This window comes from Gekko japonicus, unplaced genomic scaffold (assembly GCF_001447785.1).
Source record: "Gekko japonicus isolate JY-2015 unplaced genomic scaffold, Gekko_japonicus_V1.1 scaffold563, whole genome shotgun sequence".
Classification (NCBI taxonomy): domain Eukaryota; kingdom Metazoa; phylum Chordata; class Lepidosauria; order Squamata; family Gekkonidae; genus Gekko; species Gekko japonicus.
Genome location: NW_015166439.1, coordinates 29,309 through 54,676, shown reverse-complemented (window position 1 = coordinate 54,676; position 25,368 = coordinate 29,309). Strand labels below are relative to the sequence as shown.

Here is a 25,368-nt window from a genome sequence, read left to right as displayed (position 1 = left end):
CCTCCCCTTCCCTCCCCTTCCCTCCCCTTCCCTTCCCTTCCCTTCCCTTCCCTTCCCTTCCCTTCCTCCCTTCCCTTCCTTTCCTTCCAGGACTTTGCCCGTCACTACCTGAAGAAGAGATACCAGGAAGATCCAGGTTACGAACTGGAGACCAAGGCTGGGCTTCTCCCCCCAGGTGGGCACTGTCAAAGGAAAGAGGAAACGGGATTGCTGGACTTCACTTTGAAATGCTCATGGGCAGTGTTCCCTCTAAGCTGAGTTGGTGTAAGCTAGCTGAGTTTTTTAACCTCCGGCTCACACATTTTTGTCTCAGCTCGGGAAGGATGGCTCCAGAGCAAATTAATTTATGCAACAGCCAAATCGCTCGCTCACAACTTTAAGGCCAATAGCTCACAGAGTAGAATTTCTGCTTGCAAGACTCCACAGCTTAGAGGGAACATTGCTCGTGGGGGAGGGGGCTGATGTGCATGTTACCTTTATACAGAAGCCTCCCTCTGTTTGCTTTGGACTCTAGAGAAATATCCAAGGTCTTTCTTCCACAAGTGGCCATTGTTGGCTTTCCCTTTGCTAAATGTACACTACTGCTGTGTACTAGTCGGTCCACAGCGACAGCACCTAGCTTTTTCTTTTGTATTTGTTTAGATTTTACCCTGTTGTTTTTTTTAACCATAGAAACAGGCCCCAAAGTTGACTTGCAGTGATTCTAAGTTACAAATAGATTATTTGAAAGATGCAAGTGTCTTCTTTTTTTTAAGGGGGGGGGGGAGGATCAGTGAAAACAAATTTAAACACTGACGAATCAGATCCCAGAAACAGACAATCAGTAATTGCCAAATCAGTCCAGCAGCAATTATTAAATAAAACTAAGCTGGCCGGCTAATGCAAATACCTTTTGCAGCAACAGTGCTTCGTGGGATACTGTTGATCACCCTGCAGAGCACAGTGGTGGTGGAAAGGGCTCTCAAGTGGCAGTCAACGTACGGTGGCCCTGTAGGATTTTCAGGGGAAGAGACGAACAGAGGTGGTTTGCTGTCGCCTGCCTCTGTGTAGTGACCCTGGACGTCCCTGGTGGTTTCCCATCCAAGTCCTAGCCAGAGCTGACCTTGCTTCGCTTCCAAGATCTGACGAGATTGGGCAGGGCACTCAGGTCATTCAGGTCAGGGCACAGTAGAGGGAAAGAACGGGTTTGGGCAGGGTGAACAAGGAAGCAGGCAGGGCAGGCACCCAGTTAATATTTCTTAATTTGTTTTTATTCCGGAGCAAGCAAGTTGTACCTTGGTGGCTAGTCTGTGCATCGGACTGGCAGCCAAGGAGAGGCTGTAGTTAAGGGGAGGGGTAGTGTCTCTAAAGCCCGCCCTGATCGCAAGAGCCTTTCTCTTCCCTTGTGTCTCCAGAGGAGGGCACCACTGCTGTGCCACAGAGCTCCCAAGAAGAACCATTACACGTGAGCAACGGAAAGATCTCGGCTCCGGAACAGGTAGAAGTCAAGTGTTCCTCTGAAGTGATGAACGGGACAAATGGGGCAGGCCTGGCCACACCCACGCCATCGGTGATTGGTGTGCTCCAGAAGGTAGGAGTTGAGGGCGGCAACTTGGGATGTGGCGGGGAGCTTGATGCCTTATGGGAGGAGAAGCGGCCTCCTGGGAAGCACAGTCAGTTTTTCCTGCTGCGGCTGCTTATCTCTGTTACGACAGGACAGTGAGGTGTGGTTCAGCCGACAGTAGAGAGGAGTCTTCTGTGGTTCTGAGGCTTAGGTTGTTTTTCACTGCGGTACACCTCTGGGTGCTCAGCTTGTGTTTCCTGTCGGTCTTGGTCTGCTGTTCACAGTGCTGGCCTTGACACTGGTTTAACTGCCTCCCTTTCCGCCACATAACTCTGAAGACATGTGCATGCTGCTCATTATTAATTTATTTAATTAATTTATTTATTTATATCCCGCCCTGTTCCACGAGTGGGCTCAGGGCGGCTTATCACATAAGATTCATAAAACAGTGAAAGCGATAAAAGCAATAAAGCAACAGATCCGGGCTCTTTTTGTAGCAGGTACTCATTTGCATATTAAGTGACACACCCCTAATGTAGCCAATCCTCCAAGAGCTTACAGGAGCCCCTGTAAGAAGAGCTCTGTAAGCTCTTGGAGGATTGGCTACATTAGCGGGTGTGGCCTAATATGCAAAGGAGTTCCTGCTACAAAAAGAGCCCTGCGATAACAGGAAGTACCCATGCCTCATTTCAAGTGATTAAGAAGCTCCAGGCCCCAAGTAATGTTCTCTAAAGTCTGGGAAGGGGCCATGAACAGGGGAGGCCAGAATGGTGGTACGCCTGCCGCCTCAACCGGAAGCCTGGCGGAACAGCTCCACTTGACAGGCCCTGCGAAACTGTAATAGATCCCGCAGGGCCATGGTCTTGGGTGGGAGCATGCTCCACCAGGTTTGGGCAAGAGCCAAAAGAGTAGTCTGGAAAGGCGGAAGACCACTGAGATGATAGATGCTGCCTGTACTCCAGCGTCCAGGCAATACTCAGTGCATTTCCCTATAACCAGGAAGTATGATCGTGGAGAAAAGAAAAAATAGTATCACCCAGCCACAACTTCCTGCACATGTTTGAAAGCGGCCCCAACAGAGACGAGGAGGTTGCTTTGCTCCCACGTTTGTTAGTTGCCTCCAAAACAGGATCCATTCTCAAAACTGCATTGTGCCCAAGGGACCCCTTGTAGCAGGTTTGATAGCTTCCAGACCTGGGCTGGATATAACTCAGCTGAAACTTAGAACAGATCCTTTCCTGGGTTGGGGAAGGTGGGTCTGGAATGGAGCATTGGGGCTCCATATGGGTGTCTCAGACTTTGTCAGCCTCTCTCTGGGCATAAACTGTTTCATGCAGCAGGCATGGGCTTATATAATTGGATGGCTCCTCCATAGAAAAATGACTCTCAGAAAAATACCGGTGTGCTGCAGTGGTCAGAAGGTTGCACTAGGATCGGGGAGAACCAAGTTTGTATCCCTGCTCTGCCATGGGAACTCACTTGGGTGGGTTTGGGACTGTCACAACCTCTCTCTTTGTCTCTCAACCTAACTCTGCTTCACAGGGCGGTCAAGGTAAAGTGCAGGAGAGAAGAAAGATGTTAAGTCTCCACTGGAAAGAAAAGCGGGGTTTACGTTTTTTAAAAAATGTCATGGAGATGTCTAGGCGAGAGAACCCTTTTTTAAAATACCCCACTTCTCTGCCCTATAGGGACTCCAAGCAACTTAAATTTTTTAAAAATGTTACAATAGAAACAAACAGGAGAATGCGGGGGGCGGAACTTGTGAGTGCAAAGCAGATCCCCCATCCGCTCTCTCTCCCAGCAGATCTTGTGCCCAACTCTAGGCTATGACAAGAGTTCTCTGGCTCTTTTCCATTGGCTGAAGCCTCTGGCAAACCCAGACCTAAAGTACCAGTGAGCAGAGGAGAACAAGTTCAGGCACATCTCATTCAGCTGCTGCAAGCTTACCTAGCAGGGCTTTCCCCACCTCTGTCTTTGCTCTTCTACTTGATTTGCTGGTATTCTGTGCGGGGGGAGCCATAGGGAAGAACCCCTGGGCCAAACTATATAAGATAGACGCTCCCAGGTTCACTCCTGGGACGCGCTGCCATTTAAAAAAGTGACCGTGATGCTTTGGGGAAGGGGGGGCGGGGGGGGGGGGGGGGGCTGATTTTGGGCAGGACCACTGTAGAGTGAGAGGGGGAGGTCCTATCTTTCTTCCTCATGCCACTTTTCCAACTCAAAATGGCGCAAGAAGTGCCTGTGGCACCATTGAAAGGAGTTCCCAGCTGGGAGCTCACTTTTTTTTTTAAGTGGTGCTGCGTCTCTGGGGTGAACCCCTGGGACTTCTGCCTCATCTGTTGGCCCTCTCTCTGCCACCTGAAGTGGTGCCGCCTGGACTCTGGTGGACGGCCTCAGTGACAGCCAGGACTAACTCTGCCTTCTCTTTTAGATCTGGCAGCTGGCCCTGTGTATTGTCTTGGTCTTCTCTGTCACCCTGTCCGTGTTTCCTGCCATTACTTCCAGTGTGACCAGCGTGTCTGACAACAAAACCTGGAGTGAGTGATGGACACCTTTTGAGAGGGGAGGGATGGAGTTAACTCCTTTGCATATTAGGCCATACACCCCTAATGTAGCCAATCCTCCAAGAGCTTACAGAGCTCTTCTTACAGGAGCTACTGTAAGCTCTTGGAGGATTGGCTACATTAGGGGTGTGTCGCTTAATATGCAAATGAGTACCTGCTACAAAAAGAGCCCTGGATGGAGAAGGCTGGTCTAGAGAGCTGCATCCCCATCTCTGCAGGCGAATGGGGTGGAACGGGGGGTAGGGTGGGGGGTAACCACCAAGAATTCTAGGTGTTCCTTTCCCCTGAGGCATGTGACATTTTCCTCTTGCAAGGAAGAGCCTTGGAAAACTTGCTCTCCTTTCTTTCTTTCCACATTTCTATACTGCTTTTCCACTGTCATAAAGCAGTGTGGAGATAACAAACATGGATGCCACTACAAGTAAGGAGATAATTATAGTCACAGCAGAAAATGGCAGAACTGAAAACCATAAGAAAACTCAGCAGTAACCTCACAGAGCTTGAGGGTCTGTTCATTTTAGCTCTTCATGGTGGGACACAAAGGTCTTAACTGAGGACCAAGTCTATGATAAAATGGGTGTGAGGAAAAAACAGAACTCTCCTCCTCCTTATCTCACTGTTTTTGCCTCTGTCAAGGCTGTCCCTGCCTTGGTGTGGTAAGGTAACCAAGCTGTAACTGGGTTTGATCTCAGTAACTCCCCAACTAAGACACGCACAATAAAGCAACAGAAGATTTTTATTGAAGAAGTTCAATAAAAGGTATAAAAGTTCAATAAAAGGTGTAAAAATAAGGTATATAGTTCAGTGGCAGTAAACATGCACAGAAAAACAAGAAAGCTAACTGTGGCCCCGGTCACACAGGCTGGATATCGCGGGGGGGAGGCGTGGCTGTTTGCCCCGCAGCGACATAACGCGCGACTGCGCAATCAGGCGTCCTCTCGCAGTCCCGTCAAGGTCCCATGGTTAGGGGGGAGGTGCCGATCACATGACGCACCAAAGAAGTGGCGCAGCACAGCAAACGGGGTTGTGTGTGGGTTTTTTAACCTGAAGTATGCGCATGCCCCGTTGGGTGCTTGTGCGCATCTCTGGAGACTTCGGGGAAAAAACAACCTTTTCGCAATGGGGCATGGGCGGGCGACAGATGCCACCAGAAACGCGATCAGACGCCCGCCCTTGCCCTGTGGTTTCCAGAAACTAGTACCTCTGAGGTACTAGTTTTTAGCCGCGCATCTTCGGCAGGAAGCCTCGGTTGAGCCACGGGAGTTCTACGCTTCCCAGATGTGGCGGTGAGACCGCGCCCAGAAAATCCGCCTATCTAGCGTGGCTAATGCACCATGTGACCGGGGCCTGTCTACCTTTTACTGGAGTCCTAACACAGCCCAGTTGGTTCTTGAAGCAAAGAGTCCTAGGGCATAATACAAATATCTTCTTGGCAGCATGGAGGAATGGGGAGGAAAGGGTAAAAGCAAGGGTAAGACTTCTTCTCACGAACCATATTTATAGAAGATTGCAAGCTATAACCTCCTGACTTCCTTAACCAATCACTGGGCCATATCCATGGTACCTTCCAGGATGAGAGCGAGTTCCCCCCTCCAACACCAGATTAGGGTTGCCAGTTCGGATGGACCCAGCAGTGGGGAAGGGACTTTCCAGGAGTGGGGGAGAGCATGCAACGTAACGATGTCAAGCACAAGTGACATAACGTTGGCGATGCTGTGTGGCGATGCTCTGGTATTTTGGGCAAAACTCTATGGTAACCATAGAGTTTTGCCCAAAATACCAGTGTTGCCATGCTGCGTCACTGACATGATGATGTCACTTCTGTGTGACATCATTACTTTGCCTTTGGGGGCAGGGTTTCCCTCCACCGGCCAGCTAGCAGGTGGCACGGAAGAGGCCCGAAAATCGGGGCACCCCTCACCCCCAACTGGGTAATGGCATCCCTACACCAGATTCACAGCTGAACAATGTGATCTTAATTGACAGGCCTAGATGGACAACCTTGATGCATATCTGCTAGTGTGTGTGTGGGGTGTGTGTGTGACTAGCACATGCACTAAATCAGAGAACAGTAAAGTTTGGCTTGAACAGACTAGAAAATTTCTTTAAGATGGTCTCTGTCTTGACAGCCACTTTAGGCCCTTTTCTGGGAGCAAATGACCTAAAGTGACAAAAATCAGTGTGCTAAGGAGGAGAGTTCCCGAGGCAACAGGAAGGAGGGAAGGGGGATATGCAAAGGGATGCAGATGTACATATTTTGCATAAATATATCCAGATTGCACAGTCCAGCATGCCTGAGTATTAACACACAGGCCCATTAGCAGCCTCTGACAGACCCTTTCTCTGTGAGTTGGGCCAAAGAAGATGTTACATTTTCTAACGAGTCTGGTTTGGGGGGGGGGGGTTATTTGCACCATTCTGCAGTTGCACCTGCAGTATCCCATGCACGTGGAGCTCCAAAATGGTGGTTAATATTTCCTCCCCCCCCCCAGCAGACTTGTTAGAAAGCTTCATGCGTACTATTCACATTAATGCCATCCCCACAGCCAAGCTTGCACAGCAGTGATGTTTGGTGGGAGAAGATTCTCTGTTTTCTAGTGACTACAACTACTTGTTCAAATGCTGGGAAACAAGTTTCCTGCACCAATAGGAATACTTTTTTTTTTTTTTAAAAAAATTTTATTGAAAATTTTTGAAAACAAACAAACAATAATCAATAAAACAACAAACATAGAGAGATTATTGCTATGTTCACAAAATGGGATATACAATATCAAATAAGAGGAAAAAAATAGGTGTTAAGTAACGAGTTCAAGTTATGCTAGTAACATCAAAAGATTAACGATAAACTGTATTAAAAAATACCTTCAAAGACAGATTTAATTATACAATAGCAGCTTAAATTTTGCTTTTCTTATCGTTTCCCAGTCGAATTTATCGATGTTGATTTTTTCTATAACGGGAAACCAAATATTCAATGGGTTCATTATGTGACTTTCTCCAATAGGAATGCTTGTTTGTGCTGACCCAGACTCCTCCTGGGGAAACCATGGATTTAAGAAAAGTCTTCTGTCTCTGAGTTAGTCATTTCTCTGATCTGAATTTGGATTGCAGCTTCTAATAAGAGTTGCATTTCCAGTCCCCCATTTGCATTATAAATCTGTTTTTCTTGTTACCTCCCAGGGAAATTCTTCACTCCGATTTGCTGCTTCCTTCTGTTCAATGTCATGGACTGGCTCGGCCGTAGTGCCACCACGTATTTCCTCTGGGTAAGTGATGGAGCAAGGGTGGGTGAGTGGGGCTGGCGTCCCCCTACTTGGGTTCTGCTCCATCCTGGTGTAGGCAGCATCAGCCAGAAGCCTGCAAGAATTCCAGAGAGGTAGCTGGGTTAGTCGGTTGTGGCAGGAACCAGAAGGAGTTTTGGGGCACCTTTCAAAGGCTTATTGTGTGAGACGCTTACGTGGACTAGAACTTATTCCGTCATGCACACAGGTACAGAAGAAAAATAGTGACACATAAATAAAAGGTTCAAAAGGTCACAAAGGGTCAGGAATGTTGGCACACTTGATCACAGAGGCAGCATTATAGGAACACTGTCCTCTCTGCTGGGAAGTAGGAGAAGGGGCAAAAAATAGAAAAACTGAATTTACACAAAAGCAAATAGAAGGGGAAGTCGTGGAAGTATTGACAGACTTCACATTCCTGGGATCCCAGATCACCGCAGACTGTGACAGCAGCCATGAAATTAAAAGACGCCTGCTCCTTCGGAGGAAAGCGATGGTGAACCTAAACAGCATGATAAAAAGTAGAGACATCACCCTGCCAGCAAAAGTCCGCATGGTCAAAGCAATGGTATTCCCAGTAGTCATGTATGGCTGCGAGAGTTGGACTATAAGGAAGGCCGAGCGCCGAAGAATAGATTCTTTTGAACTATCGTGCTGGAGAAGACTCTTGAGGGTCCCTTGGACTGCAGGAAGATCAAATCAGTCAATCCTAAAAGAAATCAACCCTGACTGTTCCCTGGAAGGCCAGATAATGAAACTGAAGCTCAAATACTTTGGCCACCAAATGAGAAGGGAGCACTCACTGGAGAAGACCCTGATGCTGGGAAAGATTGAAGGTCAAAGAAGACGGGAACGGCAAAGGATGAGATGGTTAGACTGTGTCATAGATGCAACAAACATGAAATTGAGCAAACTTCAGAGGACGGCAGAAGACAGGAGGGCCTGCCGTGATCTGGCCCATGGGGTCGCGAAGAGTCGGACTCGACTGTGCCACTGAACTACAACAACAAAGGGTTTGTTATTTTATGTCAGATAGATTAACTCAAGTTTATTACTCAAGCCATGGTCTATCAGGAGGCAATAGATGATATCTGAAAGCAGCCATACATGTTCTTTGGCAAGGGTAAGTGATGCCCTTGAAGGGGTCAAGTGCAATGCTCCCTCCAAGCTGTGGAGTCCTATGAGCAAAAAAATCTACTTTGTGAGCTACTGGCATTAAAGCTGTGAGCGAGCAATTTGGCTACTGCATGTATTAGTTTGCTCTGGAGCCATCCTTCCTGAGCTAAGACAAAAATGTGTGAGCCGGAGGCTAAAAACTGTGAGCTAGCTCACACTAGCTCAGCTTAGAGGGAACACTGGTCAAATGATGGCATTGCTAGGGGACAGTGTCTGCACTGGAGCGATTAGAAGAAGAGGAGGAGGAGATTGGATTTATACCCCACCCTTCACTCAGAGTCTCAGAGCAGTTTACAATCTCCTTTCCCTTCCCCTCCCCACAACAGACACCCTGTGAGGTAGGTGGGGCTGAGAGAGCTCTGAGAGAACTGCTCTTTCCAGAACAGCTCTGAGAGAACTGTGACTGACCCAAGGTTACACCAGCAGCTGCATGCGGAGGAGTGGGGAATCAAACCCAGTTCTCCCAGATTAGAGTCTGCGTTCTTAACCACTACACCAAACTGACTATCTGTGCTACTCTGTGGCAGGTGGTATTTTGTTGCTTGTACCTTTTAACCAAGAGCCAGTTCGATGTAGTGGTCAGGAGTGTGGACTCTAATCTGACAGAGAACAGGGTTTGATTCCCCACTTTTCCGCATGCAGCCGCTAGTGTGATGCTGGGTCAGTTACAAGTTCTCTCAGAGCTGTTCTCTCAAGAGCAGTTCTCTTAGAGCTCTCTCAGCCCCACCTACCTTACAGGATGCCTGTTGTGGGGAGAGAAACGGAAAGGAGATTGTAAACTGCTCTGAAATTGCTTTGGGTAGTGAAGGGCGGGATATAAATCCAATCTCCTCTTTTTAAGAAGAGGTGAATTGTGGCGGCAGGTGCCTATGAGACTGGACTAATTGACACAGGATGTTTTTGCCCTCACCAGCCTGAGAAGAACCTGCCTGTGCTTCCCGTGGTGGTAGGCCTCCGTCTGCTGCTCATCCCACTGCTCCTGTTGTGCAACATCCCTCAACGCTCCTACCTGCCTGTGCTTTTCCACCACGATACCTGGTTCATCCTCTTCATGGTGGTTTTCTCGCTTTCCAATGGCTATTTCGTCTCCCTCACCATGTGCCTGGCACCAAAGTGAGTGAAGAACTGAATAGTCTTCTTCCTGGGGTATGAAGGAACAAAATGTGAATTGCAGATTAGTGCCTGTAATGCTTAATTTTTCCCTTAAAGAGAAAAGGTCCCAGCGTGTGTATGTATGCTGGGACAGGCTGTAGTTACTCAGCCGGGAAAGCAGTCTGCTGTATACTCAAGAGGTAATGATTTTTCTACCTGTCTTGAAATTATAGTCCACTCACTCCTGAAGGCCCCCAAGATTAGTGAAGATGTATTGTTATAACAACAACCTGCAGAAGAGCTTAAGTCTATCACAGTTCACCCAGAGGCTTCACGACAGGGTGGGTGTTAGAAGCTAACTAAATAGCATTAACTGACTGGCAGCTGATATCTTGCAGTAGCTTCATGCACAGAGCAGCTGAGCTCTGGCCTAATGTTTATTTTTATTTATTTATTTTATTTAGGTATTTTTACCCCGCCCTCCCCGCAAGCGGGCTCAGGGCAGCTTACAGAGGGCTACAGCCCATACATAAAATCCATAAAACAATAAAAACATAACAGCAATTATATATAACAATAGAGTTAGTTGATCAGCTCTAACAATGTTCTTCCCCCACCCCAGAAATTGTAATAAGTGCTTTTTTGAGCATTCTGTCCTCTGTGATAGATAAGGTAGAGACTGAGGGTGACTGATTTGCTCAAGACCAGTTCAGTGTGGCTATGTGACTTTTATGCGAGGACTTGGAATTGGGTCTATACTTGACAAATGCATCAAATCATGGATGTTGGTTCAGAGATTAGTTTTGCTCCTCATTTCCTGTTTCAGGCCGGCTATTCAGTTTCTATTAAGTTTAAAAAAGAACTTGGGCCAGCTGTGCATTGGGAAAGTTTTATTTATTAATGCATAGTTATTCCAGTGTGGTTTAGTGGTCACCATGCCAGACAAGGATCTGGGGAGACTCAGGTTCGAATCCTCACTTGCCATGAAGCTTATTGGGGGCTGACTTTGGGCCAGTTGCTACCTCAGTCTAAAGTACTTTGCAGGGTTGATGTGAGGATAAAATGGAGGAGGGGATAACCCTGTACACCACCCCTTGGAGGAGGGGCAGGATAAGAACGGACTAAGTAAAGTACTTAAGAGTGTATATGCTCAAAATGGCCTTCAGTCCAGCACTGTCTATTTGATTGGCAGTGCCCATCTCAAGCTCAAGTGCAGGGCATTCTTTCCGAGCCCCGCCACGTGAGAGCCTTTCTAACTTGACATGCGAGTGGCTGAACCTCAGGCCTTCTGCATGCAAAGCATGTGCTCTACCACTCAGCCATGGCCCCTCTCTCCAGTCCCACCCCGGAAGGGGGAGATGTTCGTAAATGTAGTATCACCATCAAAACGGTCAACATTCCTGCCCTGATTTGGATAGCCCAGGTAAGCCCGATCTCGTCAGATCTCGGAAGCTAAGCAGGGCCGACCCTGGCAAGTACTTGGAAGGGAGACCTCCAAGGAATACCAGGGCCCAGACACAGAGGCAGGCAATAGGACGCCACCTCTCTGTAATGTCCAAGCCCCACCAGGGGTTGCCAGAAGTCAACCGTGACTTCCAGGCACACGCCCACGCCCACACAAATACAAAAAAAAGAAAAGAAAGGTCAGCATTCCTGTTAGGAAAACTAGTTTATAACGCACATGAAGCTGCCTTTTACTGGGTCAGACCAGCAGTTTATTAAGGTCAGTATTCTCTACTCTGATGAGCAACTGTTCTGCAGGATCTTGGATGGAAATCCTACACATCATGTGCCAGGGATTGAACCTGGACCTTCTACATGCAAAGCAGATGCTGTACCCCTGAGCCACACCCACAAGTACTCATCAATGGAGTCCAAAATCCTGACCCCACCACTCTGTGGCCCAAGGCAGCTCCTACCCCTAGGCTCTGTGTCATGATTACTATAGGCATACCTTACAGGGTACTGGTAAAGGTTACAGAATGAGGCACATAATACACTTCCAAGACTGAAGAAAAGCACCGTGTTACTATATTCAGTGGTGTTCATGACATATCTTTGGATTGAGAGTTTGAATTAGGCATTTCCCTATTTATTTTGGCCACCTATATCCTGCTCTCTCCACAAGAGGCCCCAAAGGCAGCTAACAACATCTTTAGAAACAATATAAAATCAATATTAATGAGAACACCAGACTGACTGGTTCATAAAAATATACTACACAGGATTAACAATTACCTCAGAAGATGTGGCATTAAAGTGAAGCTAAGAATAACCAAAATGAACAGTGTCTGTAGAAGAAGAAGAAAAGAGATTGGATTTATACCCCGCCCTTCACTACCCAAAGGAGTCTCAGAGCGGCTTACAAACTCCTTTCCCTTCCTCTCCCCCCAACAGACACCCTGTGAAGTAGGTGAGGCTGAGAGAGCTCTGACAGAAACTGCTCTTTTTCAAGAACAGCTGTGCCAGAACTATGGCTTGCCCAAGGTCATCCAGCAGGGGCAAGTGGAGGAGTGGGGAATCAAACCCAGTTCTCCCAGATTAGAGTCCACGCACTTAACCACTACACCAAACTGGCTCTTTTTACTGTAATATCAGTATTCAAAATACAATAACGTTTTTTATACAGTTTTTTCTTGTATTGCTTGTGTATTACTGTGTAATCGCTTTGTGGTCATTAAAGTGAAGCTTACATTAAATATACATATAACACAGATCTTGGAAGCTAAGCAGAATTGGCCCTAGTTAGTACTTGGATGGGAGGCCACCAAGGAAGCCCGGGGTTGCTGTGCAGAGGCCCCGGTCACACGAGAGGTTTTGGGCCAGGAGAGGGACGGATCGGGGGCGCAGCAAACAGGCGCGATCCCACCGCAACATCTGGGAAGCGTTGCGCACCCGTCCCCAATCCGGCCCTTCCACCCAAAACACGCAGCAAAACTAAACCACCTACCGAGGTGGTTCTTCAGGCAAGGCCGCATCAAGGCCGGCCATGGGATCGCCGGCGCGTCCCCAGCTCCTGGCCGAACTGCGCATGCTCAGACATGTGCAGTTCGGCAGCCTCCCGTCGCTGTCTCCCCGGCATCTGATCGTGCCAGGGAGCAATTGCGCCGCGGTTCACAGAATCTGTATGATCCCGCCGCCGCGTGCCTATTTTGGTGTGGCTTTTAAAAGCCGCACTTTTGCCCGACTTTTTCCCCCCATGTGGCAAGGACCAGAGGCAGGCAATGGCAAACCCCTTCTCTTAATCTCTTGCCTTGAAAACACTACGGGGTCTCGCCATCAGTCAGCTGCTGCTTGATGACAAGAATCAAAATGTTATTTTTATTGACTCTCGTTTGGGTTCCACCCCAGCACTGATTGCCTCTCCAGGGTAGAACGACAGAGGTGGGCCCTTTCCCATGAGACTAACGCCTTCTCTTTCTTTCCTCAGACAGGTACAGCCCCATGAGAGTGAGTTGGCGGGTGCTATCATGACCTTCTTCTTGGCCTTGGGGCTCTCCTGTGGGGCTGGGCTCTCCTTCGTCCTGAAATTCTTGCTTTGAAGGGTGCCATCCATTCTGTCACAACTTGGACATTTCTTCATTTTGAAGTCTCGAGGAGAGGCTGGTAGCTCCATTTACATTCTCCAGTCTTTGCTCCAGGTCCCCTCTTTATGGCAGCTAATGTTTTCCTAGAGGGGCAACCTACTGTCTTCCAAACAAAGGGAAAATGTGTATATGTGTGCGGTGTGTGTGTGTTTCACTCAGTCACCTTCTTGTTAACCCAGGAGACTGAATGTATTTTCAGAAAGAGCCATGGATTTTTCAGACATGTGAACGGGGAGTAATTTGCTCAGGGAAGGCGGCAGTGGCTGAGGCAACTGCCTTTTGTGTGCGACTGGGAGACTTTGTATAAAATATCCCCGTCTGGGACTTTTCTCTTTGCGTTGCTTTCCAGCTGAAGGAAGTATTATTGTCTAACGCACAAACTGCTTTGTGGAATGTACTGCTGAAGGATGACTCTGGGCAAGGGAGGGGTGACAGTGTATACAGTCAGTGTTAAAACGAGGGACGGAGACGGCCCTCCTTCCCATCTGTGGCAACCCAAAATCTTTATTTAAAAAAAACCCATTTTTGTGTGTGACTGAGTCTTTGTAGTTATACATTCTTTGATTGTAACCATAGGGCTAGAAACTTGCCCACCTTGAATGAAAAGCGAGTTGTCTTTAACACAAGGCAAATTCTGTAGCAGCTTTTCCCAGTTCCAGACAAACGAATGAACAATGAAGCGCCTTTGGGCTCCTAGAATAATTTTCCTCACTGAAGCTTGAACTGGTGGAAGTCTAGAAGCGAAACCATTTCTACATCACCCATGGATGGTTTTGTACATTGTGCCAAGAAGAATAAAGTATTCTGGGTTTAGATGGAAAGAAGGAGATTGAAATCTTGATTCAAAAAAGAGGCCAGGAATTGGCAAGGGAAAGTGTCTTCCTTTGCTGTGTAAATATAACACAAGCTTTGGTGTCCCATAAAACTCCCAAGTGAAGGTTCATACCACAGACACATTCTGTGCCTGCTTTCATTTATGCACAGGGAATAGCTGTGTTAGTCTTCTGTAGCAAAATAAAACAAGAGTCCAGTGGCACCATAAAGACCAACAACATTTATTCTAGCATGAGCTTTTGTGAGTTGGAGCATCTGAAGAAGTGAGCTCTGATTCATGAAAACTCAACGCCGGAATTTTTTTTAGTTTTTTAAGGTGCCCACTGGACTTCTTTTGATTTAGGCAAGGACTCAGCAAGTAGTGGCCTGTGGGTCAAATCTCCCCCCCTCCCAGTTCCTACGTTTCATTTATTTCCATATTATAACAGTGTCTTGCCCCCCTTCCCGGCTTATCTGGAAAGAAGCGCGAAAGCTACATGGAGCTACACAAAGATGTGAATCAGCTTTAAATCAGTTAGGCAAGCGCTGTAGAAACAGGGTGGCTTTAGAGAGCTCCCGTATATAGAATCGGAATGACCCACCTCCTGTCTCTGCCTTTTTTGACTTGGCCCGGCAGGAGCTCGCCATTCATGACCCCAGCTGCCTAAAGTACTTTTAACTGGAGGCTGATCTTGAGACTTTCTGTGTACAAAGCAGGTGTTCTGCAGATGAGCTCACAGAGCCTTCCAAGTCTGCAGCCAGATCCATGGTAGGACACATTTATTTATTTATTTCATTTATCCCCCGCCCTCCCTGCACGCGGGCTCAGGGCGGCTTACATAAGCACAACAGTGCAATAAAATACAACAGGGCTACATATGAAACTGCCTTCTACTGAATCAGACCCTTGGTCCGTCAAAGTCAGTACTGTCTACTCAGACCGGCAGCAGCTTTCCGGCATCTCAGGTGGGGATCTCTCACATTACGTACTGTCTGATCCTGGGATTGAACCTGGGACTTTGTGCATGCCAAGCAGATGCTCTGTCACTGAGCCACAACCCCTCCCTGGTTTCATAGGTCACTGACGGCAGTGTTGGATACCGGTAGCTGGCAATGCTTACTCTGATTAAATGTCCTCTAATACTGTATTCACCACTTTGAATGAGTTGGCCCCTGAGCGGCTGGCTGCTGAAGTGTATAGTCCCCCGTAACATAAAAGCGATCCCTGTTTTAGACAAAAGACATTTTTGGCTGTTTAAGATGCAATCCTGAGCATCCTTATGTGAGAGTTTGCAGGTTTGCAGCTGAACCTCAAGGGCCTAACTGCACATTATGTATGGTTTCCTGCTTTAGATTCTCAGTCATGACTCATGTTGGAGACCAGTTTGGATCATGACTGCAGCACATGAGCAGAAGGGCCTCTCCCCGTACCATTCTCTTGACCTGGATTGCCCCTGGGAAGCTGCAGTTTTCCCACTGGAGGAACTTGCTTGAACCAGTGGGTTCCACGTGTGCTGCTGGTGGGAATTTTCCAGTGCATGTCTACTTGGCAGGACCTGGGGCAGTTCCATAAGCAGTGTAATATATAATAGGGCCCTTCGTTTGACAGGAAGCTGTATCCTGTCCTTGGGCTCCAGTGAATGTTTCTGTGTGATACCTGTCTGTCTCTTTCACCAAACAGTCATTCAAGAGTTCTGCTTCTGAGTGAAAGATGCTTAGATCTGCCTTATGATTTAGATAACTTCCTGGCCTCCTGCTGGGGAGCCTGCACAACTACTCATGCCTTGATTTATGCAAAACACAGACCTCTTTGCACAAACGAAAAAAGAGGAAACGTCTGAAGTGTTTACTTGTTGATAGATTCAGGTGGGTAGCTGTGTTGATCTGAAGCAGCAGAACAAAGTTTGAGTCCAGTGACACCTTTAAGACCAACAAAGTTTTATTTAAGGTATAAGCTTTTGTGTGCAAGCACAATCTGAGGAAGCGTGCTTTCACACAAAAGCTTATACCTTGAAACTTCGTTGGTCTTAAGGGTGCCACTGGACTCAAACTTTGTTCTGTGTTTACTTGTTGCGATCCTTCCCCTGGACCCCAAAATAAAAGAAGACCCCTGCTACAATTTTGTTTTCACAGTCTAAATCTGTGAAACATTTCTGAATTGCCCGCATTTCATTCATAAACAGACTTGGCTTTAGATAACATTGGTTTTAATACTAGTCTTATTAATGATCAAAGAGCAATTGTGAAAATATTATCTTTAATGTATTTTACTGTTTGCAGTGTCTATACTTTGTGGAACGACCTCTTTTCAAGCTTTTTGTATCAGAGCCTGGCATGGGGTGGGGTGGGGTGGGGAGATCCAAGAAGAGTCCTAAGCTGTTGTAAATAGGACCTCTATCCTAAGGTTGTATTCATCTTTTTAAAAAAATAAATAAAAAATATTGCCTGTAAAATGTGGAACAACTCTGAGAAGTTTAGTTAGCTTATTTTTGCCATTCAATAAAGCTTTTTTTTTTTTAAAGAAAAACAAAAAAAGATTTAGTCTCTTTCTTCCCACTGCATTAGCAACTTAAGCAGGATTTGCTCCAGGAGAAATCAGTGTTTAAAATGTGTATTGCCATATTTCTACCCGTAAATCTTCAAAATGGTTGGCAGCAAAGCAGCAGGTAGAAATGAAAATAATACACAGCAGTCAGAAGATCTCAAAAAATATAAAAACCATCTGAGTGGCAGCCTGACCTAATAGAAAGGAAAAGGTTGTTTACAAAAGCAAACGACCATAATGACAAAGGCTGAGAGGTAGGGGAGGAGACACGATGGTATTCGCCCAGCACTTAACAAGCTGGCAGACAGGCAAACATTCTTCTGTGCAACCACAGAAAGAGCCATTCTCTGGAGGCACCTGCCTTATTTAAGAAGGAAAACCACCTATGAAGATCTCAAGGGCAGGGAAGGTTTATTGGAAGAAGATTCCCAGAGCATGTCATTCAAAACCAGCACATACATTGAATTGTGGCTTGGTGATGTTTCCTTTCAAAGCCGCTTCCAGTCTTTCATGTTCACTGCAACAGGTCCTTAATAAGGCAGTGGCTGTAGTCTGGACTGGTTGAAATTTCCAAACATTTTACAATATCTGCTATGGTAGAGAGGAGCCTGATGTCAGAGAGCCATGGGCAACTGTGATACAACTAGAGATGTAAAGTTTCTATGAATGTGGAAGGCATGGGGGGGAGTGTTCTCCACCTTTTGGGGAGGGGAATGGAAATTTGGGGAAAGCCTGAAATATATGATAATATCAAACCTAAACTAATTTTACTGCTTTAACAACAGGAAATGCATCATTTATAACTTAGCATGTAAAATCGTAGTCTTTGAAATATTTATGGCATTTAATAGTTATAAATACCTTCATGTTCTACGACCCAAATTGCAAATATACCCAGTGCTTAGCCCATATACCTTAATTTTTGCTATGTGAAAAGTAGAAAAAATAGGAATTAAACTGGAAACACAAGCTGTGTAAAAATATTATTTGATCAGGAAAATATGGTAACACAAATGGTCAATAATAATAATAATAATACTTTCCATTTATTAATCGCTTTCCCCAGTGGGCTCAAAGCGATGTACAGTTACTCCATATATAGACAAGGGACTAACAATGTTCGTAGGGGATAGGGAAGACAACATATATTGACTTTAATTGCATGCGCCGTCACTGCCTGGTGTAGACGTCTTCTGGCTTGCTCCGTCATTTTCCCGCACGGCTGCTTGCTGGCCAGGCCTCAGGACCCGTATGTCAATCGCCACACTGCCACCGCCTGGCTGGAACATCCATTGCAGGCGTTCTTTTTCGTAGCCGGGAAGCTGTTTTGCCTCTTACAAGCCTTGACCAGGCGTCCGACCGTCAGCTAACGCCCTCCCAGAAGGGAGGTTGGCGTGCCCACCCTCGCTAAGGAGTGGTTCCCATTTTATCTACTCACTAAAGCTTTCGAATCGCTGGGTGGACGATGAGCTGGGGACAACAGGCTGGCTGCTCACACCAGCGCGGGGCTTGAACTAACACAGTTCAGATGTTAAGACAGTGGGATATACTCACTGTGCCACCACTGCACAGCTAGATGTCGTTCCAGCTAGATGCTGTCTTCTTTCTTCTGTAGCTACTGGTTAGAGCAGAGGTGTAGAACTCATTTGTTATGAGGGCCAGATCTTACATAAATGAGACCTTGTTGGGCTAGGCCATGTGTGTCATAAAATGTAATGCCAGGTAAAGGTAAAGGTTCCCTTGCTCGAAAGCCAGTCGAATCTGACTCTAGGGTTGCGGTGCTCATCTCCTTTTCAAAGCTGAAGAGCCAGCGCTGTCTGAAGACGTTTCCGTGGTCATGTGGCCGGCATGCAGGGCCGGCTCACTAGGCGAACTAGGCATTCGCCTAGGGCGGGCAGGCCCTTAGGGCGCCAAAGTGCACCCCCCCACCAAATCCCCCCCGCCAAAAGCCCTGACTGGGTGACCGCCACCGCCTCTTTCTCCCTGAGTCCGGCAAGTGCACCCAGAAGCGCTGACTGCAAGCGCAGCGTCCTCTGCACCAACCCCCCCATTTCTCCTCTCCCTGAGATCTGGAATGGCACCCCCCCACACACACAAGAAGGGCCTCCTTGAATGGGAGGGGCGGGGGAGCGGGCCCACGGACATGAAAGAGGTGTGTGGGGGGGTGGCGAATGAAACCCTGGCCGAATAAGCTGCAATTTGAGGCTTTTGCCTTCCAGCGTGGGTTTCCTCCTTCCGCAAAAGTTCCCAGCTGAGGCACCACCGGCCATCTCCGAGGAAGTCGTCTTGCTAGAGAGTGTGTGTCGGGGAGCAGCTGGTCTCGCTTGCGCTGCACAAAATGTTTTTGACAAAGTTGCCTGGATAAATGGTTACACTCCTGTGCAATGTTCCCTCTAAGCTGTGGAGTCCTGTGAGCAAAAATACTACTTTCTGAGCTACTGGCATTGCAGGGGGAGGGGGGGCGCATGGGAGGGCAGTGCATGGGGGGTGCCTGAAGGGATCCTCGCTTAGGGTGCAAAATAAGCTGGGGCCCTGCCAGCATGACTAAACACCAAGGCGCACGGAACGCTGTTACCTTCCCACTGAAGTGGTACCTATTTATCTACTTGCAATGTCTTGCTTTTGAACTGCTAGGTTGGCAGGAGCTGGAACTAGAGATGGGAGCTCACTCCATCATGCGGCACCCAGGTCTTGAACTGCTATTTTATTTAACAGTGTCTAATAACTGACACTTCTTGCTCTGAATTATTGCATCAAAATGTCTGTGGTGTTGCAATCTTGAGTATGCTGTTCAGGTGTGTATCTGTAAGCTGCAAACCTACGATGACGCAGCAGCAGCAGAACTGGAAGAAGCAGAAGACAGCCAGTTCCACTGTGGGCTTGATAGAAGCCCTCCGGGGGCCTAATCTGGCCCCCAGGCTGCATGTTTGACACCCCTGGGTTAGAGAGTTCAGTTCTCGGTGAAACCCCAAGTTTTCCTTTGGGGGTTTGGTGCAGTTTCTGCTCCAACTCCTTCTTATATTTTACCTCTCCAGCAAGATAGGGCAATAAGCTACCTGATACACAATCTGTGGGTATGTGTGTCACAGTGGTTTGAGGGAGAGGTGAAAAGGTCAATCACAAGAGAACCATCAGGTCAAAAGGCCACAGAAGCAGTGAAAGCCATGCTTCCCTCATGAAGATTTGGTATCATTTTAGGTACAGAAATATCTTGTATTTAAGAGCTGTATACCTCTACAGTATGCCCACCTTGTCTTTAAAAGTGTTTCACTCATTCTAAAAGACAAAATAGTTCATAAGAATTTTTTTTCAGTACTCCCAAGAATTTTCAATTTTTCTGTTGGAAAAATTGGGGGGGGGGCCCCCCTCAGGAAAAAAAGGGGGGGGGAATTTTCCCCTTGAATTTTCCTGTCCCCCCTCCATCTCTAGGTACAGTGATCCTTTTTCACAAAGGGGCACATGCTGGTACACCAATGGAGCAAGGACTTTGGTTGAAGACACCAGTTGGGCATCCATAAACAATATGGGATCTAACAATATTTTCAGGCTCTAAGAAATGCTTTCCTTCTCAGCATACTAATTGTTCTAGTAGGAAAGTTGAATGGGCGCCCGTTCCACTAGGGTGGGGTGGGGGTCAGACCCGTGGTCTGTCTAGGTTGGCATCCAGGTTTGGACTTCCATGGCAGATATCTCAGAAAGTAAAGCATGGCATAATGACATCTCTCCCCAGTTTTGTCCACAAGATCTGGTAGTGAGATTTATTCTATATTTATATGGAAGTTTTCCACAAGTGAATGTCCTTTTGGTGGAGAAAGCATTGGAAATAACAGTGTAATCCTATCCAGTTTATTTCCTGATCGCTGTTAAGCTGGCTACACAGAAGTGCATGAACATGTACCCTAGAACCACACCAACACCCTGAAAATGATAGCCTGTCTATACTACAAATGTAGGTCCAGATATCTACTTCTTGTTGAGTCCTGGGTGGTATCTCTATCTTTAGCCGATTTTGATTCAGAAATAACTCGATCTGTTGCAAAATATTTGACAATAGTGATCTCCTTAAAATGCTGCTATAATAAGTATTATCCTGCTGGCATGAGAAATTGTATAGGTCCGCTGTTATATTTTATCCAATGTGTTTTAGACTTTTATGAGATACATGTATTTGATTGTTCTGTATTTTGTCTTTTTGCCTGTTCTGTGGTGTTTGTAAGGTTGGTTTTGTTTCTTTGCCCTGTTGTGATGTATTGGTTATATGCTCAAAACCTTTGGTCATACAAGCTTAATAATAAAGGAAAGGACTACAAATGTAGATGTATTTCATGATAGTAAAAGCTGTTTCTGGGGAGGTGGATGGCACTGCTAACAGAATCGGTTCCCCCCCCCCTTTGTTTTGCCATCAAGTCACAGCTGACTTGCAATGCAAGAGTTTTCAAAGCCAGAGACCTTTAGAGGTGGTTTGCTATTGCCTGACTTTTCTGTGTAGCAGTCCTGGTATTCCAAGTTGGAGGTCTCCCATCCAAATACTAGCCAGAGCTCACCCTGCCTGCTTCGTTTCTGAGATATGATGAGATCGAGCTAGCGGGCTATCCAGATTGCGACTAACAGAATGTGCACCCTGCCAAAAGAAAACAACAACTCCCAGGATTCTGTTGGAAACAAGTGGTACTGTAGAGGGGGGAATCAAGTAATCATAGTTTTCACGGATACTTGATGGGGTTCTTGTGCTTTGATGTGATTTGAACGCACTAAAAGTAAAATTATTACACATAATTTTAAAAACTCAAGTTCAAGAATTAAAACGAGAGAAATCGATCCCCATGCGTGTTTTTAAAACTCACTTGGAGACTCTTCTGTTGGAGTAGAATCCATTTCTTCCTCATTTAAAGTCTTTATAAGTAAAAGGTTAATTTGTAGTGGCTCTCCCACCCCCCTCCCTTCTGACACATCCACAGTTATCGTCCGTCATGGAACTGACTGTACAACATTTTATATATTCTGCGAGAAGTGTGTTCCCCCCCCCCTCCCGCCCCCGAGCTCCAGAACTAGCTCGAGGTTTGGAGGACCTCGGGTGATCTACCTCCTTTGAGTTCCACCACAGTCTCGCTTTCTTGAAACCGTTCCCCCGGGTTTTTCAGCTGGGGACTGCATTCTCGTTCTTCAGCTCTCTCAACCTAGTGACTTCCTCTTAAAGTTCAACAGAATACAGGAGGAGGGGGGGGGCTACTTTCTTCTTGTTTTCCCTTCCATCTTCGGAAAATGTAAGGTAACTTCCTGTTACTCAAAAGAGGTGCGACGAGGATGGGATTCGAACCCACGCGTGCAGAGCACAATGGATTAGCAGTCCATCGCCTTAACCACTCGGCCACCTCGTCTCATAGGCTTAAGTGTTTTCTTCTACCTGGTCTATAGTTATTTTCCAGCTGGCAGGGAAGCTCTTTCCTATATAAGAATTCGTCTTTCTTGTATTATCCCTTTCCCACGATGACTTCCAATTTTCCAGTATGCAGTCGTCGTGTTTCTCCCCCCCCCCCCCCCCCGCGCCCGTCTTTCGCTATGCTTTCTACAAACGCCAAAAAACACAAACGCTCAAAATGAAAATAAAAGGGGGGTGGTTGGTTGGGAGGGAACCTCGGCGCCTGAAAACCGCTTGCTTCGCGGAACGGAGGTTGGGGGGGTGGGGGGTTGTATGTGCTTGAAAAACTGTGCAGAAGGGCTGGGGGCACAATGAAAAGCGGGTGGGGGGGTCGCAATCGTCCGCCACCCCCCTTGTAATGAATCCTCCTCGTGAGTAGAGGGCGCTAGAGAAAGACGCCCCCTCCCGAGCAGATCTTGTACCGAAGCTCGTAGATTTTCAGAAGAAGGGAAGGGAGACGAGCAGCTGCTCGCGATGCATTAACCTGTTTTGCAAGGTTCTTCCCAAGGTAGATTTCATGCCGCGTTGCAGACTCTTCAGGGTGGACCATGCAGCTCTGCAAAGGAAATGAAGGCAAGGAGCCACAGCTGATGGGCCAGGTTTGAGACTTCTCTCTCACACACACACACACTGTGTACCCCCTTTGCCCATGCAGTGCTCATGCTTCCAGGTGCTGGTGGCAGCGCTGGCACTCGTGGCTGGCTTGCAGCTGCTGTATTTGGCCCTGTTGTCAGGACTGCATGGACAGGATCAACGGTCCCACTATGCGGAGCTTTTCCAAGGGCGCCAGTCCCTGCCCAGCGACGGGCACAAGGAGAGGCTCAAGCAAGTGCTGGCCAGTGGTGGCAGCTTGGATGCCAGCAGACAGTTCCGCATCTACCAGGACATGTTACGTGGTACCTGGGATGGTAAGCACAGCCAAGATGTGGTGCTGGTCACCCACACCAGCCTTAGCAACTTGCATCACACTCAGCAACTGGTGGAACGCTGGAGAGGCCCACTCTCAGTGGCCCTCTTCGCTCCAAATGCCGCCGAAGTCCGCCTTGCCACTGTGATGGTCTATGCACTGGCAGCCCTGTGTGCGCCCATTCGCCAGCTGGTTCGCCTCCACCTGGTGTGCCAGGCCGATCAAGTGGCTGCCTTCCCTGAGCTGGAGGATCATGACGAATTTGCCAGGCTCCAAGCCTGTGGAGATGTCTTTGCCAAGCTGTCACGGGTAGGGGCTGGGCAGCGTAATTATGCCATGGATGTTGTCAATGTTTCCTATCCCAATAACTTGCTCCGCAATGTGGCACGGAGGGCGGTCGGTGGGCATTGGATGCTGGTGGTGGATGTAGACATGGTGCCCAGCGAGGGGCTACGGGAGGCCTTTGTGGCACTGCCCAGAGTTGCTGACGAGGGGACGCCAAGGGTCCTCGTTGTGCCTGCTTTTGAGATCCGCCATACTCGCCGCATCCCTGGAACCAAAACAGAACTGCTGCAGCTGTACCAAGTGGGTGAGATCCGGCCTTTCTATGAAGAGCTGTGCCCCAGATGCCAGGCACCCACCAACTACTCCCATTGGCTGAATCTTCCAGTGGGCGGCCCCCTGCGTGTGGCCTATGAAGTGGAGTGGAGGGACCCCTGGGAACCCTTCTACATTGGTGCTAGTTCTGTGCCACACTACGATGAACGCTTCAAGCAGTATGGCTTCAATCGCATCAGTCAGGTATCTAGTCTGGTGGTCATCTTGGTAAAGGGGCCAAATGTAGTTTGGGGGTTGGGATGGTGGAAGAGCTTAATTTCAGCCAGACTGGGGGGGGGGGTCCTTATATGAACAGTCCTGCAGTGCGCTTCTTAAAGTTTTTAGAGAATACGTGGGTTATTCTTGCATGTTCTCAATTAGGGAGAGCCTCTGAACTCTGCTGCTGTTATATTGTCCTTTCCCACCAGGCTTGTGAGCTCCATATGGCCGGGTACCGTTTCTCGGTGCTCAGCAACGCATTTCTGGTGCACAAGGGCTTCAAGGTGGCCAGTGATTTCCATGCACAAAAAGATGCTGAGAACCAGCGCAACAAGGTGCTCTTCCGACAATTCAAGCAGGAACTCAAGATAAGATACCCCACTTCATCAAGGCGGTGCTGATTCTGTGTCAACTAATAGGGGACTGTGCTGAGTCTCTTTTGGACGGGGGGGGGGGGATTTAGCACTGCACACCGGCTCGACAGAAATGTCCAACTCAGGATGCTGATGCTACTGTCAATATTTTTCTGGAGAACTACTACTGTGCCCATTGGAGGGAGGGGGCATACCTGCCAGCTTGTCCACTTTCTCCAGTGATGTTTGTTGCTGCTAGAATATTATCAGTGCTTTATTTTGCAGAATCTGTGTCTGCATACATACGCACACCCTGACCCTTCCATATATAAGGATCTTGGTTTCTATCAGGCACAAGAATTCCACAGCTGACTTTTTGTAGGGCCTGTTTACAGTTCAGTTACACTGTCTTTGCATTGCAAAGGTAAATTTTAATTCAAATTTCACAGTCCAGTCCTATGCAGTTATTCCAGTCTAAACCTATTGAAATCAATCAGCTTAGACTGACATTAGCTCTGCTTAGGATGGCACTGGGAGTTAACCCCAGATAAGACTAAGGAATGTTAGCTCACCTTCCAGTCAGTTCAGTTCTGAGATAAATAACTATACAACTGTTTCTGGTGGGTGGTCACTGTTTTACACAAAGAAACACATTTATTTGTGAAATAGCTAACAAAGGACTCTGGCTAATTCACTTTGGAATTCCTAGTTCCTTAGGATAACTTGGGAAATAAATCTGAGCTAACAATCTCTGGAACTTGATTGTGAGAACAAACACCAGACTCCACACTTTCCACTCGCTAACTTTTACAAATGTTTGATGTTTCTTTTTTGTCTGTCTGTTTTTCCCTGGTTGGCCTCCTCTATAAAAGGCACATTTCTTCCTGTGGAATGAGGGCTGATGTTTTATGATGCTTAAGAGGTGGGGATGGGCCACAGGGATTTGTGTCAAAGTGCTGGAGATTGAGGCTGGGTGACTTGAAGAGGAGAAACTGAAATACAATTCAAGATTGCTGATTTTTGTCCCTGACTTTATTTTTCAAATTGATAGCGTCTTCTTGGGGTTTTTTTGTATAATGGATATAAATACACTAATGTACTTCCTGGGGCTGGAAGTAGGGAGGGGATAATTTATTTCCACTAAAAACTGCCATTTGCAAATTAAACCAAATATCTTGGATTTAAAATGCAGTATTCTTGTCAACTTTATGCCAAGTAGTAGAGCATAAGTAGTTAGGGCATAGTGTAATAAAGAGCTAGCAGGAGTGA

General features: G+C 47.2%; 2 protein-coding genes and 1 non-coding gene across 3 annotated transcripts in view; 2 read left to right on the top strand and 1 right to left on the bottom strand.

Annotated features, from left to right (window-relative positions):
- SLC29A2 (solute carrier family 29 (equilibrative nucleoside transporter), member 2) overlaps nucleotides 1–13,336 on the top strand; it is a 22,359-nt gene extending 9,023 nt beyond the window's left edge. The window contains exons 7-12 of the mRNA XM_015411922.1: nucleotides 91–175; nucleotides 1,395–1,570; nucleotides 3,975–4,080; nucleotides 7,291–7,376; nucleotides 9,481–9,680; nucleotides 13,090–13,336. Coding sequence (XP_015267408.1) covers nucleotides 91–175; nucleotides 1,395–1,570; nucleotides 3,975–4,080; nucleotides 7,291–7,376; nucleotides 9,481–9,680; nucleotides 13,090–13,201 — 765 coding nt within the window. The 3' untranslated portion in view covers nucleotides 13,202–13,336. The remainder of the gene's footprint in view (nucleotides 1–90; nucleotides 176–1,394; nucleotides 1,571–3,974; nucleotides 4,081–7,290; nucleotides 7,377–9,480; nucleotides 9,681–13,089) is intronic.
- An 8,564-nt stretch (nucleotides 13,337–21,900) lies between these two features.
- TRNAS-GCU lies at nucleotides 21,901–21,982 on the bottom strand. The gene has a single exon. It is a non-coding gene; the product is annotated as a tRNA-Ser (tRNA).
- Nucleotides 21,983–22,462: 480 nt separating this feature from the next.
- On the top strand, nucleotides 22,463–24,201 carry B4GAT1 (beta-1,4-glucuronyltransferase 1). The gene is made up of 2 exons (XM_015411935.1): nucleotides 22,463–23,731; nucleotides 23,956–24,201. The coding sequence occupies exons 1-2, from the start codon at nucleotides 22,673–22,675 to the stop codon at nucleotides 24,145–24,147; spliced, it is 1,251 nt and encodes a 416-aa protein (XP_015267421.1). The 5' UTR covers nucleotides 22,463–22,672; the 3' UTR covers nucleotides 24,148–24,201.
- The last annotated feature ends 1,167 nt before the right edge of the window (nucleotides 24,202–25,368 follow it).

Coding starts and splice junctions, on each gene's coding strand:
- B4GAT1 (XM_015411935.1), top strand. CDS start 22,673: ATGCAGTGCTCATGCTTCCAGGTGCTGGTGGCAGCGCTGGCACTCGTG. Junction 23,732..23,955: donor GCTTCAATCGCATCAGTCAG/GTATCTAGTCTG, acceptor CTTTCCCACCAG/GCTTGTGAGCTCCATATGGC.